Source organism: Kockovaella imperatae (assembly GCF_002102565.1).
Source record: "Kockovaella imperatae strain NRRL Y-17943 chromosome Unknown BD324scaffold_11, whole genome shotgun sequence".
In the NCBI taxonomy this organism is placed as follows: domain Eukaryota; kingdom Fungi; phylum Basidiomycota; class Tremellomycetes; order Tremellales; family Cuniculitremaceae; genus Kockovaella; species Kockovaella imperatae.
In genome coordinates, this window is record NW_019028951.1 from 359690 (window position 1) to 377158 (window position 17469).

At 52.8% G+C, this 17469-nt stretch overlaps 8 protein-coding genes across 8 annotated transcripts; 5 read left to right on the plus strand and 3 right to left on the minus strand.

Annotated features, from left to right (window-relative positions):
• Positions 1–27: 27 nt before the first annotated feature.
• Positions 28–1621, minus strand: BD324DRAFT_92593 (hypothetical protein). Its single transcript, XM_022019280.1, has 2 exons — positions 1371–1621; positions 28–1199 (listed from the first exon to the last, which is right to left on the minus strand). Exons 1-2 carry the CDS (start codon positions 1475–1477, stop codon positions 221–223), a joined length of 1086 nt encoding a protein of 361 aa, XP_021869541.1. The 5' UTR covers positions 1478–1621; the 3' UTR covers positions 28–220.
• Positions 1622–1828: 207 nt separating this feature from the next.
• Positions 1829–2185, plus strand: BD324DRAFT_652487 (hypothetical protein; the record flags this gene model as incomplete). The annotated part of the gene is made up of 2 exons (XM_022018503.1): positions 1829–1904; positions 1962–2185. The coding sequence occupies 2 exons, from the start codon at positions 1829–1831 to the stop codon at positions 2183–2185; spliced, it is 300 nt and encodes a 99-aa protein (XP_021869542.1).
• Positions 2186–2297: 112 nt separating this feature from the next.
• On the minus strand, positions 2298–3449 carry BD324DRAFT_92456 (hypothetical protein). The gene is made up of 7 exons (XM_022019279.1): positions 3361–3449; positions 3267–3312; positions 3198–3223; positions 3020–3147; positions 2872–2979; positions 2477–2825; positions 2298–2435 (listed from the first exon to the last, which is right to left on the minus strand). The coding sequence occupies exons 1-7, from the start codon at positions 3398–3400 to the stop codon at positions 2410–2412; spliced, it is 723 nt and encodes a 240-aa protein (XP_021869543.1). The 5' UTR covers positions 3401–3449; the 3' UTR covers positions 2298–2409.
• A 34-nt stretch (positions 3450–3483) lies between these two features.
• BD324DRAFT_657347 (Leo1-like protein-domain-containing protein) lies at positions 3484–5192 on the plus strand. The gene is made up of 3 exons (XM_022018864.1): positions 3484–3768; positions 3816–4058; positions 4098–5192. The coding sequence occupies exons 1-3, from the start codon at positions 3592–3594 to the stop codon at positions 5172–5174; spliced, it is 1497 nt and encodes a 498-aa protein (XP_021869544.1). The 5' UTR covers positions 3484–3591; the 3' UTR covers positions 5175–5192.
• A 46-nt stretch (positions 5193–5238) lies between these two features.
• On the plus strand, positions 5239–6202 carry BD324DRAFT_632505 (peptidyl-prolyl cis-trans isomerase C, mitochondrial precursor (PPI-III)). Its single transcript, XM_022016524.1, has 8 exons — positions 5239–5375; positions 5413–5441; positions 5479–5531; positions 5576–5611; positions 5648–5788; positions 5828–5861; positions 5900–5990; positions 6031–6202. The coding sequence occupies exons 1-8, from the start codon at positions 5353–5355 to the stop codon at positions 6164–6166; spliced, it is 543 nt and encodes a 180-aa protein (XP_021869545.1). The 5' UTR covers positions 5239–5352; the 3' UTR covers positions 6167–6202.
• BD324DRAFT_632507 (Frag1/DRAM/Sfk1 family-domain-containing protein) lies at positions 6180–9981 on the minus strand. Its single transcript, XM_022016525.1, has 16 exons — positions 9748–9981; positions 9378–9710; positions 9302–9339; positions 9164–9263; positions 9044–9129; positions 8918–9009; positions 8834–8883; positions 8655–8794; positions 8549–8617; positions 8247–8513; positions 7281–8212; positions 6896–7247; positions 6686–6857; positions 6549–6651; positions 6428–6514; positions 6180–6389 (listed from the first exon to the last, which is right to left on the minus strand). The coding sequence occupies exons 1-16, from the start codon at positions 9921–9923 to the stop codon at positions 6228–6230; spliced, it is 3159 nt and encodes a 1052-aa protein (XP_021869546.1). The 5' UTR covers positions 9924–9981; the 3' UTR covers positions 6180–6227.
• A 467-nt stretch (positions 9982–10448) lies between these two features.
• Positions 10449–15807, plus strand: BD324DRAFT_92685 (putative transcription regulator). Its single transcript, XM_022019281.1, has 16 exons — positions 10449–10803; positions 10839–11040; positions 11078–11329; positions 11366–11460; positions 11499–11814; positions 11851–11880; positions 11921–12165; positions 12202–12519; positions 12555–12702; positions 12737–12922; positions 12960–13050; positions 13085–13311; positions 13346–13488; positions 13525–13681; positions 13717–15407; positions 15447–15807. The coding sequence occupies exons 1-16, from the start codon at positions 10543–10545 to the stop codon at positions 15669–15671; spliced, it is 4587 nt and encodes a 1528-aa protein (XP_021869547.1). The 5' UTR covers positions 10449–10542; the 3' UTR covers positions 15672–15807.
• A 156-nt stretch (positions 15808–15963) lies between these two features.
• BD324DRAFT_632518 (hypothetical protein) lies at positions 15964–17407 on the plus strand. The gene is made up of 6 exons (XM_022016526.1): positions 15964–16296; positions 16342–16573; positions 16615–16849; positions 16887–16957; positions 16997–17104; positions 17143–17407. The coding sequence occupies exons 1-6, from the start codon at positions 15979–15981 to the stop codon at positions 17349–17351; spliced, it is 1173 nt and encodes a 390-aa protein (XP_021869548.1). The 5' UTR covers positions 15964–15978; the 3' UTR covers positions 17352–17407.
• The last annotated feature ends 62 nt before the right edge of the window (positions 17408–17469 follow it).

Here is a 17469-nt window from a genome sequence, read left to right on the forward strand (position 1 = left end):
AATGATGCACGCTGTCCGCCATGCTGCTAAAACACAGGTGGACGCGCCGCGTTTAGCAGCCTGCAGACCCGAGTGTGGGTATTATGCTGAAGATAGAGAGCTTTTTGCGTGGAATCTGCTGTATGTGCATTGGCCCGCATAAAGATTGAGGGAGGCTCAAGCTAGGTGCGATGTCGCCCTCGCGGGGAGGGTGATGGGTTTTCCTGCCGTCCTTCTCCCCTCAGTTCTCGATCTTCGTCGATTGAGATGTGCTACTTCTTTCGCCGGTGTTCAATTGCGGCCGAAATTCTTTCCAGCTCCAGCCTCTCGACGCCTGTGGATCGATTCGAGCCTCTCGACGCTTATTGATCGATTCGAGCGTGTTCACTGGAGCGGAAAAGAATCTTTCATCTTTGCCCGCGGTGTTACTGAGAACACTTGCGAAAGGATATCCTGTCTTTCTGACGCCCAGTTTAATCCCGACATCGAGGTCTGGATTCAGCGGATTCAGATCGTCTTTCACCTTGCCAGTCGCAGACTTGATATGCTTTGGCGCCGGCTTGCGATTTTGTTTCGAAGACCTTTGGCTAATCCCATAAGGTTCGCCTAAATATTCGAAAGAACGCCGACTATCCTGGTCTTGGAACCAAGAACCGACCATCTGACAGATGTCTTCGGCTGAGCCTTTGCATCGCACCTCTCCCATGACCCAAAACTCCGGAGTTTCCTGCCCTCCGTGGGAGCTTGCCACCATTTCTTGACTTTGATACTCTTCTTGAAGGCCTGAGGATGAGCCAGCTGGAAAGTCGTTGGCACTAGGCTGTGTGCGCACTGATGTCACGGTGCGCGGTAATAGTCTGCTTCCTTCGCCTTGGGGGCCTTGCTGAACGTTGTATCCAAGCCAAGCCTGCGGTTGCTCTACGTGAGTTGGCGTGACCTGGACAACACTGTGCCACGGTTGGTATTCCAGTGGCAGACTGCTGCCTTCCCGACAGCCAACATGATACGAGTTATCTGATAGTTCGGGCGTAGCGTCTGAGTACCCATACGTTCTGTCAGGAGCAGTGTCCCAGGCAAAGAATTGCCTCGTTGGATATGCTTCAGCCGGACGAGGAATAATGTCCCCGACGCCTTCGGTCGATCGCCAGGTTTGGTACTCCTGTAGGTCCGAGTACCCATACTCGCTGGCTGGAGCACCGTCCCAGGGAATGAATCGCGTACTTGCATATGGGTCAGCAGGAAGAGGAAATGGGTACCGAACATTTTCCATCGACTGCCAGGATCTGCTATCGTGGTCAGTCTCATGAAGTCAGGTGCTGCTTTGGTATAGTGATCATGCCTTCCTTCTATATACGCCGTCCGATCACCCTGTGGGATAATGAGACACTCACCGTACGTCCTCCATCGGTATCTCCTTCCAGCGGCTGTCCTCCTCGATCGATGGCGAAAGGTCTTTAACCCTCTCGTCCGACGTGCTCTGGCTCTCGGGTTGAGACATAATGATTATCTATTCTGCTTGACTCGCGACGATGCTGCTGAAGAGTGAGTCTAAATCAGTATTAGTGGGGATTTTGGTATGTCTCCTCTCTCTCTCTAAATATCCGACCACTATGGATGTCAATCATCCCTGTCGAAATTTCTTACAAGGGAGGTGGGCATTAATTTTGTTGCGGAGCTCAATTGATGGTTTCCCCAGCGTCCGGGTTGCCATCTCAGTCCAAGCGGCCAGTAAAAGTTCGCCTATTGTTCTGATAGCCTGACGTCATCTCGGCTTGCCTTGACCTTGACTCGGAGTGTGTCAACGGTCTTTCTTGCCATCCTTTCAAGCGAAAGTCCAATACTGACCATCATGTCGCATGCTCAGAACTCGCAAACATCGGCGTCGGCCACAACAGGTCGAAGTGGAGGGTCAGTAGCCGCACAGAGTCAGTGGCACAGACCATTCCCCGTCTGCTTGCTGAGCGCACTAACCCAATATCCAGACATCGGTGATAAAGTCGGCGGGGCACTTCACGTTGCGCACGGTGCTGGAGAAGGCATCAGGGGAAACATCAACGCCTTCATGGACAATGTTGGCGAGCAGATCGCAGGACGCGGAGGGGAAGGGTGTGCCAAGGCCGAATCACGGAGTCAAGACCCCAAGGCAGTGGCGGCAAATGGCGCCGACGAGCTCCAGGCTGGGATGAACGACCTGAAGAAGAAGTAGGCAGGAGATACCGAGAATGGATGGCAAATTGGCAGGCAGGCGGACAAGGTGCCCAGGTGGGATTTGCAAGTCACCTCATGACAATGAGCCAGATGATGACGAGGCGGATTCTTGAGCATTTTTGGCCCAATCCGGATCTGCGACAGCGATCTATTCAATTGTGCATGCGGCGTCAGAGCAATTTTAAGCGTGCTTCCAAACCGCATCCCTCCTATACCAGCATTTTAAATCGCCTTGGATTGAGACAATTCTGCGCACAAGTCAGCACTGTCCACCACTTCAATGACTCACGCTCAACCCTGGACAATGCCTCCTCAAGCAACTGCTTCTTGAAAGCGGGCTTGGCCAATTCTGACTCGACATTCGCCTGAATAGTCTTGACCAATTCAAGCTGCTCCGCCTCTCTCTGTTGTTGCTCATATCTGACCCAACTGTCCAACACCGACTTGATCTCAGTCTTGATGGCCTGCTCCTGAGCGAGGACAAAGTTCTCGTGCTCGATGGCGTTGGTCTCTCGGGCGACCTTGTACAGTTGTTCGGTGAGGGGTACGACATCTTTGAGAGTCTTGACAGAGTCTATCCTCTCAGTGACGGCATGAGTGTGCTCCTCCTTGGCGGCGTTGAGGGTGTCTCGGATTCGCTAAGCGTCGTGTCAGCTGACTTGTGAATCACTCCGATGGACGCACGTTGATGTGTCCCTCGGCCCAAGATTTGTACGGTCCCCCAGCAGTTCGAGCGATGGCAGCGAAGATGATGAAAAATCCAACGGTGATGATGGTCTCCTCGTTGATGACCTGATCAAGTCAGTACAGACGTTGGCTGGGAGACGCTCACATAGAGCTCCGAAGAGACGGCAGCAGCGGTCACACCAGTTCCAAGGATGATTCCACCGGTTTTGGTCCAAAGCGAAGAAGAGGGTACAGAGTTTATTATCGATGCAGCTTTCTCATCCGGCGATTGTTCTGGAGCATGTCAGTCGATGGCATATAGACGAATATCATGTCAGACTAACGAGTAGCCATTGAACGGGCACTAATGCTGCATTCAGTAGGTGAAAGCAGGTAAACTCGGATTGACTCACGCAGGCACGGAGAAAACACGGGGAGCTGCAACAGCAGGCCTGACGGCTGATGAAACGGTCAGCAACATCCTCTCCATCTCCTCCGTAGACCTACCCGCTGCTCGCAGGCTCCTGATAGCGAGTCTAGAAGCCATGATGGTCGGATATAGTGACCAGCAGGGGTTGCTATACAGGGGAGATGAGGAGCCCTGGGTTGGGGGTGAGCGATGAGGGCAGAAGGGAACGGAAGCAAATCCTGAAAACGCCGAAAAGTTCCGAAGTGGCGGATCGCGAGGCGATTGACTTTCCACCTTCCAACAAGCGGTCATTGCTATACATCGCAGTCATGTCTGAAGGGGAGCTAGCAGAAGACTTGTTTCCAGCTTCAGGTAGCGGTTCACCGGCCAAGAGTATCGGGGAAGACGCTCCTGTAGCTTCTGGATCGCGTTCGCAGAGTCCAGCCCAGCCGACACTGGAGAACCCAGTAGAGGAGCCGGTAGACGATGATGACGATGGAGATCTGGTATGCATAGACACATAGGTCGGAGCTTCAGCTGATACCACGTCCAGTTTGGGGATGACGATGAGGAAGACGCGAAAAAGTCGGCCTCGCCACGGAGTCGAGCTGCATCGTCCTCTGCGACTCCAAAGACTCCGCCAACATCTGCCTCTGAGGATGGAGGAGAAGGATCTGCTCATGGATCACCAAATCCACTAGAATATGCCGAGGAAGAAGTAGGAGTTGAACAGGATGTTATCTGGGCAAACATCGCTCTCCCTAAGATGCCGAGACTCAAAGCTACAGATGGCAAGGTGGGTGAAGCAACAGGGGGGTATCGCTAAGCTGTTAAGATATGGCAACTTCGTCTACCAGCTTATGTCAATATTGAGCCAAAGCCATACGATGCTCACTACTACCAGGAAACACTGAACGAGTCCGAAATCGACGGATCAAAGGACCCTATGGGCGCGAAGAGTCGAATGCTCGGCGTGAAAAACACTATCCGATGGAGATGGGTTATGGGTCCGGAGGGAAAGCCTGTGCGAAAGAGCAACGCTCGGATGCTCAGATGGAGCGATGGATCCATGTCACTTCAGCTGGGATCGAACCTGTTTGACGTGGCGGCGTCACATGGAGCGACCTTGCAACGAGACGAGGATATCAAAGACGTCAAACCATCGACCACTAGTCAACCTGAGGCTTCTACATCGCAAACCAATGCCACATTCTTATGCGTGGCGGTCGGCTCGGAGCGAGTACTCATGACGGAAGGCCCTATCGCTGGACAATTGTCTCTCGTGCCGACCTCCATGACGAGTGCAACTCACTTGGAGCTCGCCAAACATGTCGGTCAACAGCACGTCAAACACTCGCGTATGAAGATCCTTGAAGACGAAGTCAAGCCTGAGACTCTGGCAAATCTTCAGCGTGAAGCTGCCGGCAAGAGCGTTGTCACGAAGCTTCGGGTTAAGCGACCTACGGGAAGCCGAGGAGAAAGCAGTCGGAGGAATCAACGTGGTCGTCGTGCTCGAAGCGAATCTAGCGGCTCAGAGCGAGGATTTCGACGTGAAAAGGATTACGAGGAGGACGATGGTTTCGTCGTGGCAGATGATGATGATGAGGAGGAGGCAGAGGAAACGGAGGACGAGGACGATGCAGCCTGGGGGAGCAAAAAGTCAAAGAGCAAATCATCGAAACGGGCCAAGAGGAGAAAGGGCTCAGAATCACTGGACGAGCTGGAGGAAGCTGACAGGCGTTTAGAGGAGCGAGAGAGGGAAAGGAAGAGGGCGAAAAAGGCAAAAGCCAAGAGCAGAGATTACGTGGATTCAGACGAGGACGATGAAGACGAAGTGGACGATGCGGACGAGATGGAGGGAGGGGACGATGATGCTGATATGGCTATGGACGTCGAGAGCGAAGACGATTGATGCATGTCGTGATGTCGTTTGCGCCGAGAGACTTGAGCTCAAGTAATTGAATCACTGACCAAGGAGGACAAAGGATGGACGTTAACAAAGGATAATCCCTTGTCAGCATATATAATGGTGGAAGATTTGAGACTTGGACTGCAACCAACGGTAACCTCATCTTAGACAACACTACACCATGGCGACTCCAAGTGATCAACCGTAGGTCAACTGCGGGACGAGAAGCTGAAGCGAACAGCAACTGCTTTTTCGAGGTCAATATTGGCAGTGAGCCTTTCTTATTGGCACCACGCTAACATATCAGAGGAGAAGGCAGGCAAGATCGTGATCAAGCTGTACGATGAAGTCGTTCCCAAGGTGCGCTCAGCATGAGTGCCCCACAAATCAATCTAACATAGCAGACCGCTGCCAACTTTCGAGCCCTCTGTACTGGCAAGGCAAGTTAGTGGAGTGAACCCAGCTGACTCGAGGAGAAAGTGGACGGGGAGACTCTCCCTAAAGACTTTGGTTACCAAGGGACCTCTTTCCACAGGGTCATCCCTGGCTTTATGATCCAAGGTGGTGATTTCGAGCGAGGAGATGGAACAGGAGGACAATCGATCTATGGCTCAAAGGTAAGGCCTATACGGGTCTTCAGGGCTTAACATGATCAGTTTGACGACGAGAACTTCAAGAGGAAACATGACAGTAAGTTAAGTGGACTTTGACGACAGCTCAAGCTCCAGAGCCCGGTCTCTTATCCAGTGCTAATGCTGGACCCAACACCAACGGGAGTCAGTTCTTCATCACCACTGCTGAAAAATGCGAGTGGCTCGAGTGAGTTCTGTGAGAAAGACATTCGTGGCTCAACGTTCAGTGGCAAGCATGTGGTCTTTGGTGAAGTCATGGAAGGTATGGACGTCGTCCAAGCTATCGAGAAGGTAGGCAGTAAAGATGGCAAGGTGCCTTCGGACAAGAAGCCCGTGGTGACCAAGTGTGGCACCGTGGAATGAGCCACTACAAGTCATAGGAGATATGTGTCTGCATGCGATGCGTGTGATATCTATCCTCGTTCTACTTTCTTTCTGGCAGTTCTGCTTTCCAACCCCGGCCATAGGAACGTAGACCGCTTCGCTCCGGCGGCATATAATATACAGGACCTTTCCACACCACGTATTTGTGACCCCGCAATCCGGTATCCCAGAATGCCCGAGGCATGCGCCATGGCTCAGGTACCTAAGTTTGTCAGCTTGACTCCAAGACGGCGGACTCACGTCGTCCTCCCCTATGTGCCAGTACATCTCCTGATTGGATTCATATATAACCTTTTCACCAGGCCGAGGCAGCATGAATTTGCCGACCTGGAGTCAGCTTCCCACGCTGTTGCAAACCCACCTGCAGCTCAGTGTCAGTGATGTCGGATTCGTGTACCCTCGCATAGCCGATACGCCAGAGGCCTCTGAACGCAATATACTCGCACCATCGCCATGAATCGTCACTGAGCGTCAGTGACACCACATCAACCAGCTCACATTTCGATATCGTACATCTTGCCGTCTTCCATCAGGATCTGGTACGGCCACGGTCGCAGATCTCCCGGCCTAGTCACGAGATAGCCCAGAAAGACTGTAGGAACGTCGGCGGTCTCTGCGAGATGACGGGCAATTTCAATGGTCTGCAGCTCGCGATCCAGCGCGTCTTCCTCTACAAGCGTCAGCTCGTATCGCTTTCTGAGGCCTTACCTTGGCCATTGTGGGACACCCAGACATTGACTTTTTCACCATGTATGTCGAGCGTGGCATGAATTGCGGGCGCGAGCTCTCCGTGCGGGCTAGGCAAGAGATGATGTGTCGAATTGAGAATTGGGAATTTGGAAAGCAGAGCGGCACCCCAGGTGTGCTTGTTGGGTCCGGGTCCGAGATCGACGTAATAACCCAATTCCTCCGAGATGATGCGTGTCAGATCGCGGTTGCCGTAGACCGCCCGGTGGAGATCTGTCTCCAGCAGGCCTACGACATCGACCTGCATATCCCTCAACAGCTCCATCATTCGTCGTTGGCTATCTCTCCCAGGCTCATCGACTCCAAAGTGGACCTAACATTAGCGAAGTCGGAAGCACACGCTTACCGCCCAGATACCCCCTGAAAAGATTCGATGTTCCGGGTAATATGGAACAGGAGGTTTCGATGGAATGTGTGCATATCCTGCCGCGAGCGCTAGAATCGATAGGATAACCGCTGCAATCTTAGATCGTCGGTCGATACCCTCCATTCTAGCCACGCTGCGAGGGTATAATCTATCATTGCCTGGGAGTTTGATGGAAGAGCTGGCCCAGGAACCCAGCGCGATTGTCGACATGCAGAATAGCAAGACGATATCCGTCCGCTCCCGGAAGAGCCATCCATAAGGAACGAATGCGTAAGCTGCGGTGACTACCGACACAACGTCCAGTATACAATTGACCAGCAACGCATTGCCGAAGGTGGCGGCTGGTGGGAGGGCTGAACCTGCGCGAATGTAGTCCGGGGCGATGGAAACGAGGTAGTATATTAGTGCCAACCCGCCCAAGAAGCCGAGCCAGTCGGGATACACGTAGAGGCAGATGATCCCTCCGAAGCCGACAAGATGCGCCATCGGGCTGTTTTGTTGACCACTAGTGAGAACACCCAGACATGCAACAGCGATGACCACGCCGGCGTACGGATGCAGTGTGGGGCCTTTAACAGGAAATCCGGTCCAAGTCCATGCGATGATAGTGCCAGGGTCAGACACAAACGTTTGGATCATGTGAATAAAACTTCCCAAGCCTATAGCCATCATAGCGGTGTGAGTCCGCGAAACCACAGGCACGGGATTCGGCTTGTCTTTGGTATGAGTTGTCGGCGGAGCTGGATGAAGGTCGACCGGTCGACACGCATATTCGAATAGTGCTGCAGCCGCAAGCGCTAAACCCGTTATGTTCCATCCTCCCGAATTCCAGTCAGTAGTCGCCCAAAGGGGATTGGTGGAGGCGTTCACATATTTAAACAGCAATGTGATGGTTATGCCGAGCAGCATGGCTAAATGTTAGCCTTAACACCTGTACTCGCTCACTTTGACCCTCGGCAATCATCTCAAGACTCCCTCGCAGCCTGTACCAGTTGCCGAATTGTGCAAGCCAGCCCGTCCACGTTCCAAGAGAGATGCAGAACAGTCTGACACTGACGGACGGAATGAAGTAGCAGCCCATACCCGCAACGACCATGATGATTCGGTGAGTCAAGAGCCCGCCTTTGGAGGTGGCAAATCTTCGACCAGATGTCCACGCCATGGTGTAACCGGACAAATTGGCAAGGAGAGCTAGCTCGGAACCCGCAAGAGCTAAAGTTAGACCAAGGCCAGACTGTCAGACTCACCCAGCTTCCAGACGGACCAGTAGAAGAGCTGGAATGTCAAGCTCGTGAAAACGGTCCAGAAGCACACGGCTATCACCAGTTCAGTCCAGTCACAAGTATCACTCACCGAGATATACGTCACTCAGCCAAGCAAGGAGGGCCCGACGGTCCGATGCCTCATGGCCTTCCTTGAACGCCAAGGCCCAGTCCTCTACGGGCAAGCTGGCGGACGACTCTCGACGGTCTGTCGTCCGGATATACATGCCGCTGCGTCGCTTGAGCCCGAGAACCTCACTTCAGACCCACTCGTGCGATGTCGGATGTGAACCGGATGCCGAGACGTCTACGATGGTGATCTGATTGTCAGCCTTGCGAGAGCTTCGGACTCACTCGAATATCCTTCAGCTCTGTAATGGCAATAGCATCGAATGCCACATCCCAGAAGACGAGGGACCACTCGAGGAGTGAATAGTGAGTGTAAGCTGGAGTAAGCAGAAGAATTCGGGAGAGTCTCACCGCCTGGTATGCGCAACACGGAGTGCCGATAAAACATCCAGACAAGAGGCGGAATGGTCAGCAGGAAGCCAGCAAAGGCCATTTGCCTACGCGTTTAGTGACATCTCTCGCTTGACTCACCTGCGGCGACGGCATGCTCTGTCGGTGGAATGTTGCATAGCAAGAAACATCCAAGGTAGATTGAGTATCAGATAGATGATCATAAAAAAATCGTGAAGGTCTGATTGTCAATTGAAGGTGGATCTCCGCTTAGCTCACCGTGATTATCTCGAGAAGTAATGTACACCCATCCACCACTGAGACGTCAGACTCCAGGTCGTTGAGCTCGACGCACCAGCAGAATGTCCTCCCAAGACCTGCCATCAGTTCTATGTCTGCTGTTCTTGACCCTCCGGCCCGCTCTTCTTCCCTGGCGGCTTCTTCTAACGGTTGGACGACGCCGTCAACCAGTTCGGCAGCTTTAGCGTTGGCTCTTGTTCGGACGGAGCCAGCTGATATTGCCGTAGACTGAGCGAAAGAAGCATCCGAGGTCGACGTTGATGACCCTCTCCTCGCTGGGCGATTTCGATGCAGCATCCACTGTGCGCCAAGCAGCAAGAAGCGAGGGGTAGCACAAAGGGCGATGAGGATGTGGAAAGGCGCTCTTGGGAGAGCATGGTCACCAATGCTGCAGCCGTGAGCCTAGAGCCTTAAGAGCCACATACGTCGCTGAGACTGAGGGGAACCATTCCACAGGCCACTTGGCAACCGAATTCTCGCACAACGCTTCCCACAGCCCTCCAGCCCAACCGATACACAAGGCACAAGCGAACGCCGAAGCCCCGAGGATGGTATGAGCCTGGGCGACGAAGCTCCCGGGAATGGATAGCAAAGTCGCCATGGCGGACGTAGGTGGTGGGCTAAGCTGGGTCAAGCGATGCTCTCGACATACCCATGTAGGAACGACTATGTTCGAAAACATTGAGTCGGTCGTCTGATGAGGTCACACCACGTGGCGTAAATCATGCCTTGGCGCGAACTCTTGATGATGTGGTCTATGCGTGCTACGTAGTTTGACGGTTGCGGAGTGGTCAAGGTTGTAGAGAACATGCATGGGTCAAGGAATCTTTGGTAGAGTAGCTCGTCGATGCATGGTTGAGCAGACACAGATCTAATCTGCCATTGCAGAACAATAATGTGGCAGCGGTGACAAGCGCCTCGACGGCGTCGGCGGAGGAGCTTCCGTCGATGAAAAACTGCCTCGAAACGGTGACACGGAAGCGGGTTGAAGGGAGGCAAAAGTGACGCGGACAAGGGGGATTAGCATTCATTCTTCTACATCAGAAGACGCTTTCGACGCGTTACTGGGGTCCTTGCCAGTACGTACATGGCAGGCGAGAGCGTCAGAAGACGAGCGTCACTCGAGCCGGACAGCGCGTTCAAGCTAAGGAATCAAGAAAGACGGTGGGAACGATTGGCCTAGGCATTCTCACAAAGCGACTTCATCGTCTCCCTTCGCGATGAACGGCGTCACTCTCCCTGCTCACGAATCGCATCTCCCTTCCTCTATGCTGGCTTCTCAAGACCCTCCTCATGCCAATGGCTCGACATCGAATGGTTCTAGTACGCCGAAGATTATGCTTCACGTTCCAAAACCTCCCTTACCGACTGTGCATCCTTCGACACCTTCCGAGTCATTGACACCTGCATCCGATGTAGCTTCAGGGGATGATGCTGAAGGTGAGGAGGAGTTGGACGAAGAGAGTGGTCTACCGTCAAAGGTGAGTGACTGATTGCTTCTATGCTGATTCTACAGATCACCTCTCCAGCTGATTCCGATCTGTCAGAGGAAGAGACACGTCCAGACGAGGACTTTGCAGATGAAGGCTTCTCAGAAGAAGACGAAGCTGTGGATGAGGAAGAGGAGGACGAAGATGACCTCGATTTTGGGCAAACGAAGAAGAAGCCGAAAGCCATCAAAGTCAAACCTCAAGGATCTGGACCTCCGAAACGCAGAGGTGAGAGCATCTCAGCTCGACTGTGACTGACAGACAGCGGTGGGCTCCTTCCCAGTTCGTCGCGAGCGGTCCATGTCAGCGGAGGATGATTACGCTGCCAAGTCACACAAGCGCAAATTCTTCTCCAAAACAAATGGCTCGAGTGGTCGAGAGACGCCAGATTCCTCGTTTGCAGACGCAGACCCATGGCGGAGAGGAGCGGCAAGAAAGGTTGTCACTTACGACGAGGCTAAAGCCGATTATGGGTTAGAAAGCGAAGATGAAGAGGTGTACTACGCCGAGGCAGAAGGTGGGTCACTCCTGATGGATGACGCTGATGAGACAGGCCAACAAGAGATGGATGAGATTGATCTCGTTCTTGGCCATTCCCGCGACGAAGATCATCTTGACGATCCGGCCGATCTGCCCCAGGAGAATCTCGTGAGATTCATCGGCTTGATGGTGACTAACTCCATCAGCGATTCCACATCAAGTGGAAGCGGTATTCCCACATTCACAATACAGATGAGCTCTACTCATTCTTAAAATCATACAAAGGCTTCAAACGTGTGGACAACTACATCACAAAGGTCTGGACGGTCGAGCAGCAGTTCCGGCATCCTGCACCAGATGCGCCCTGGAAGCCGACATCAGAGGAGTTGGAGCAATTTGAGATTGACAAGGAGCGAGTCAAGGAGCTTCAAGAGAGCTACAAGGTGGTGGAACGGATCCTGGCCGAGAAGGAGGAAGACAGAGATGGCGAGGTCGTCTCAATGTTTTACTGCAAATGGACAAGTGAGTGGAAGCGATGGGCACAACACTCATATGCAGATCTCCAATACAACGAATGTACCTGGGAAGGTAAGCAAGCAGGTCGCATCGCCCTTGCTGATAGTTATAGTCTACGATGACATCAAAGACAACGCCCAAGCTGAGATCGAGGAATTCCACGCTCGACAACAGCGGCACACCGTTCCCGCTCGCTCCATACCTTACTCTATACATGCTCGACCAGCTTATAACAAGATCACCGAAGACCCGTCGTATTTGACATGTGGAGGAGCTCTGAAGCCGTTCCAGCTGACAGGTCTCAACTGGCTAGCCTATCTTTGGAGTAAGGGGGAGAACGGCATCTTAGCCGATGAGGTGAGTGTGGAGTGCAGGCGGGTGTTGACCTTCAAGATGGGCCTCGGAAAGACTGTCCAATCCGTATCCTTCTTGTCCTATCTTTTCCATACGCAACGTCAATATGGTCCTTTCCTTGTCGTCGTGCCGCTCTCAACCCTGCCGGCGTGGCAAATGCAGTTCGCCAAGTGGGCACCAGATATCAATGTGATTGCGTACATGGGGTCTGGACCTTCACGCGAAGTCATTCGAGAGTTTGAATTCGGTCCTCTCAAGGCACTCAAGTTCAACGTCCTCTTGACTACGTACGAGTTCATCCTCAAAGACAGGCAGGATCTTGCACAGATTAAATGGCAGTGCCTGGCCGTGGACGAGGTGAGCGCGCTCATTTGGCTTTGACTGACAACCAGGCTCATCGACTCAAAAACCATGAAAGTCAACTCTACGAAGCATTGTCCAGCTTCAACTGCGCGTCTCGTTTACTCATTACTGGCACCCCATTACAGAACAATGTCAAGGAACTGCTGGCTCTGATGCACTTCCTGATGCCTGAGAAATGTGAGTGAATCTTACATATCCAACTCACTATCAGTCCAATTGGCGAACGACTTTGACTTGAACGACGTGGATCAAGAGGCCAAAATCAAAGATCTACACGAGAAGCTGGGAACCCTCATGCTGCGAAGATTGAAGAAGGATGTCATCAAGGAGCTGCCTTCCAAGACTGAGAAGATCTTGCGAGTCGAGATGTCGGCGATGCAGATGCACTACTATAAGAGTGCGTCGCGGATGATCCTCCGGCTGACACTTATTAGATATCCTCACGCGAAATTATTCCGTCCTCAGTCGTGGAGGAACCCAATCGGTCAGCCTGATGAACGTAGCCATGGAGCTGAAAAAGGCATCGTGAGTGAACTCAAACGCCAGTTGCTCAAGGCAGGAACCATCCATACCTGTTTGAGGGTGCAGAGGACCGTAATAAACCCATCAACGAAATATACAAGTCTCTCGTGATGAATTCTGGCAAAATGGTCCTGCTCGATAAGCTTTTGACGAGGCTCAAGGAGGACGGTCACAGGGTCTTGATCTTTTCTCAGATGGTCCGACTGTTGGACATCATTTCTGATTACATGTCAGCCAGGGGTCACGTCTTTCAACGGCTAGATGGTGAGCAGCGTCAGCGGTCAAGCTGAATTCAAAGGTACCGTCTCTTCGGACATCCGTAAAAAGTCGATCGAGCATTTCAACGCCCCTGGTTCCCCTGACTTTGCCTTTTTGTTGTCGACACGCGCTGGAGGATTGGGCATCAATCTCGAGACTGCGGATACAGTCATTATCTTTGATGTGAGACTTTGCTGACGGAAGTTGCTGATCCTCTAGTCTGACTATAACCCTCAAAATGACCTGCAAGCCATGGCTCGGGCACACCGTATCGGCCAGCAACGTCACGTCAGTATATATCGATTCGTGACGAAAGGTACTATTGAAGAGGACATTCTCGAGCGAGCTAAGAGAAAGATGATACTGGAATATGCCAGTGAGTCATTGAGGTCCAGCTTGCGCTGAAAGTAGTCATCAATCAAATGGACACCACTGGCGGCCATATCAATGGCACGTCCACGCCCAAAGACAAGAATGGCGATTTCTCGAAGGACGAGCTCTCCGCCATTCTCAAATTTGGTGCTCAAAGCATGTTCAAGACAGATGACAAGGACCAGAGTCAAAAGCTTGACGAGATGAATCTGGACGATATTTTGACCAAGGCGGATGCGTTCGACACTGAATCTGCCGCGCAGCCTGGAGGGACATCGCTCGGTGGGGAAGGATTCTTGGCATCGTTCGCTGCCATTCAGGATGTGAAGAACGACATGGACGAGGTCAGTTGGGACGATATAATTCCTGTCGAGGAGAGGATCAAGATGGACGAGGAGCAGAGTAGGGAGCTGCAAGCCCAGGAGGAAGCTGCACGATCGAGAAAGCGCAAAGCCGCTCAGCAGCCTGGAGCGTATGAAGGTATGGACTATGACGATCAGGCAAGCGGCGCCGGCTCCACCAAGGAGAAGAAGAGTAGTAAAGGCGGGGGACAACCGAAAAAGTCTCCAGCACAGAAATCTCTGGAGCTCAAAGAGAGAGACTACCGTGTCTTGATTCGAGGTCTACAGAAATGGGGAGATATTCGTAACCGATACGATTTGATCGTCAAAGAGGCTCGGCTGGAAAACAAGAACAGGGTGCTCATCACTCAGACCTGCGAAGACGTCATCATACAGGCAGAGGCTGCGGTCGCCGCTCACAAGGCCCACATCCGAGAGCTGCAAGACAAGGGAGAACCTATCACCTCGTCACTCCGTCAGAAGGCCATCTTGTTCTCGTACAACTCTGTCGCCGGTCTGAACGCGGAGACAATCGTGGCCAGACACTACGGGCTCAAGGCGGTCGTAGAGCATTTCAAACGTGTCGAGGATCCGGAAAAGTACAGCATCCCGCATGAGAGTCTCAAGCCCACACAGAACTGGACCGTCGACTGGACCGCCGAGGATGACACCCACCTTCTCGTCGGCATTTGGCGTCATGGCTTTGGCACATGGGATCAGATACAACAGGACCCCACTTTGCATCTCGAGGACAAGATATTCATGGAAGACCCCAAAACTAAAGCGGAAGGTGATTCGAGTAAGGCCAAAGCGAATATTCCTGGCCCGATCCATCTAGTCCGACGTGGAGACTATCTCTGTGGTATTATCAGAGAGTACGAAGAGAACCGTCGAATGCTCATCGAACAGCAAGCTGTATTGGATTCAATGCCACCAAAGGAAGGCTTTGGCTTTGACAATCCATCGATGCCGCTCCCCCTGGCTTCATCGTCCAAGGTCAAGGCGAGTAGTCCCATGACCAGTACGACGAGCGACAGACCCAAAGGCAAAGGCAAGGCCAAGCGACACAAGACGCCTGAATATACGAGCTCGGAGGAGGATTCGGACTATGCTTCGATGGATGAAGCTGCTGTCAAGGAGGCTCTTAGACCGGCGAAAAAGCATCTCAAGAAGCTTAAGAGCGGTACAGATGATCTGAATAGGGACGAAAAGATCTCTGCGCTCAAGGAATGCGTGGCGGGTATTGGAGCGAGAATAGACGAGGTGGTCGCTGGGAAGTCTGGTTCTGAAGCTGCGAAATGGAGGAAACACTGTTGGGTCTTCGCATCCTTCTTTTGGCCTCGTGAAGGCGTTCACTACTCAAAGCTCATGGACATACACAAGAAGCTCGTGAGTGACACTGATTTCCGGCTCGGCTGACGCCCGCAGGTCAATGAGACTTCCCCTGCGCCAACAAAAGGCAAGGCAAAAGTCAAGCGGGTGTCGGAGCCTAGTGACGCACCTCCTAAGAAGCGAGCGAGACCCAGCAAGCCAAAGGTCAAGAAAGAAGGCACAGAGGTGAAGAAAGAGGATGACAAGCCGGAGACAGAGGAGATGACAGAAGACACAAAGCCCAATGCCAGTGGGGAGAAGGAAGAAGACGGCACGGATTAGATGTAGCTTTCCATTTTGGAGTTCCTCAACACATTGTCTCGATGTGCATGTACTCACTACCAAGTATCGGCATTTGTCATGCTCATCAAGTGATGCCGGTGCGCCTTAAAAAGGTGCTGCGACGACGAGAGGATCCTTGGGCTTCCTATACCGTACAAAGCGATGAAGCTTGCCCCCGGCTTTGAAGGCTGTGAGCTCGCCACTTTTGCCACCACGTGTCCGTGACCTCGGCCGCCAATCGCCAAGCAGTTTAATGAGACCGCGTCACTTTATTAGTCTGTTGAATTGATTTTGATCTTTCTGCAGTATGGTATCTTCGCCGTCCCCAATGAGCACGACAGAGACCTCGCCTACGGCGACTAGCCCATCAGTGGTACCTGCACACAATGGGTCCGCTGCTGCCGCTGTTGCTGCAGAGCAGCCGGCTGCAGCGGCCCCTGCGCCTCATGCCAATCCAAAGGTGGCCGAACTTCAGGTCATGTTCCCCACTATCGAAGTAGAGGTGATCGAGATGATTTTGGAGTCGTGCGGAGGATCACAGGATCGAGCCATTGAGCAACTACTATCTATGACGGACCCTGAGTTCAAGCCTGACGAGCTTGCACATAGTCGTCAAGAGGAGGCAGTGAGTCCAGGCCTCCAGGATCCATGACTGATAGTATCCCCTTAGTCCCAGGTCGACCTCGATGCGGAGTTTGCCAGATCCTTGCACATGCAAGATGAAGAGAGGATGCGACAAGGCGGTCGGGCTCTTCCGTATCAACCTCGCGTCAGGACTCGACCTTTACCAGGGGATGGTCAACAAGCGTATTTCAATCCGACGACGGCCGGTGCGCCGCCGAGAGATGAGAATCCGCCCGGCATGTTGGCGATGGAGGATAAGCTGAATCAATATGCAGAGAGTGAGTTCTAGGATTGACCGATCAACGCTCAAACGAATCAGTCGGCAAGCAGACATTCTCCTCCATTTTCAACAAGGCAAAGGCAAAGTATTCTGAACTTCAGCAGACCGCAGCTGCCAACACGGCTGCGCGAGAAGAATCGGATAGACAGCGAGTGGGACAGGATCGTATGGGAGCCAGTTGGAGAAGTCCCTCTCCGCAAGGATACGGGACACCTACACCTGGTGGAGCTAGAGGGGGTCAGCAGAACACTAGGGGAATGTGGGCTGATGACTCGTGAGTTGTAAATGGAAGGATCATTGTTCACGCTCAGGTCCTCCTTCTCCTCCCAATCGACCGAACCTGCGCCAAAAGCAGCGAGATGGCAGCCATCTGACGCTTATGGTGAGCCTGCGGGGGGAGACCCGGAGCTAAATTACGAAGACGACCCGCTGCCTGCCATACCTCCCACCAACAAGATAGAAGTTACGGGCCGTCGAAGTCCAGCGGCGATGGAGAAGCCCGCAGCTCCTTCTGGCAAGATTGATCCAGGTGAGTGCAGCGCAGCGACGTGTCGTCTGACGAAGCAGCTAAACTCGGTATCCTACCGAAGAAACGGGTCGACCTCTTATCGACCTCTCCCCCAGCAAATCCTTCGATGGAGCAGGAAGAAGATGATCCCAACCCGAGCTTACCATCTGCCACAAAATCTATTGTGAATCAGATTCCCAAGACCCCTCCGGCGGGATCATCGACCTATAACGGGGACAGTGACGACGATCTTGAGTACACCAAGTGAGCACACCCACAGTGGGCACGAGCTGATATCAGGAATCCATTTGATGAGAGATGAGCTCCAGGTTATGCATGTACACTACGAACAAACCCCAATCTGATACACGTTTCGGACCATTATA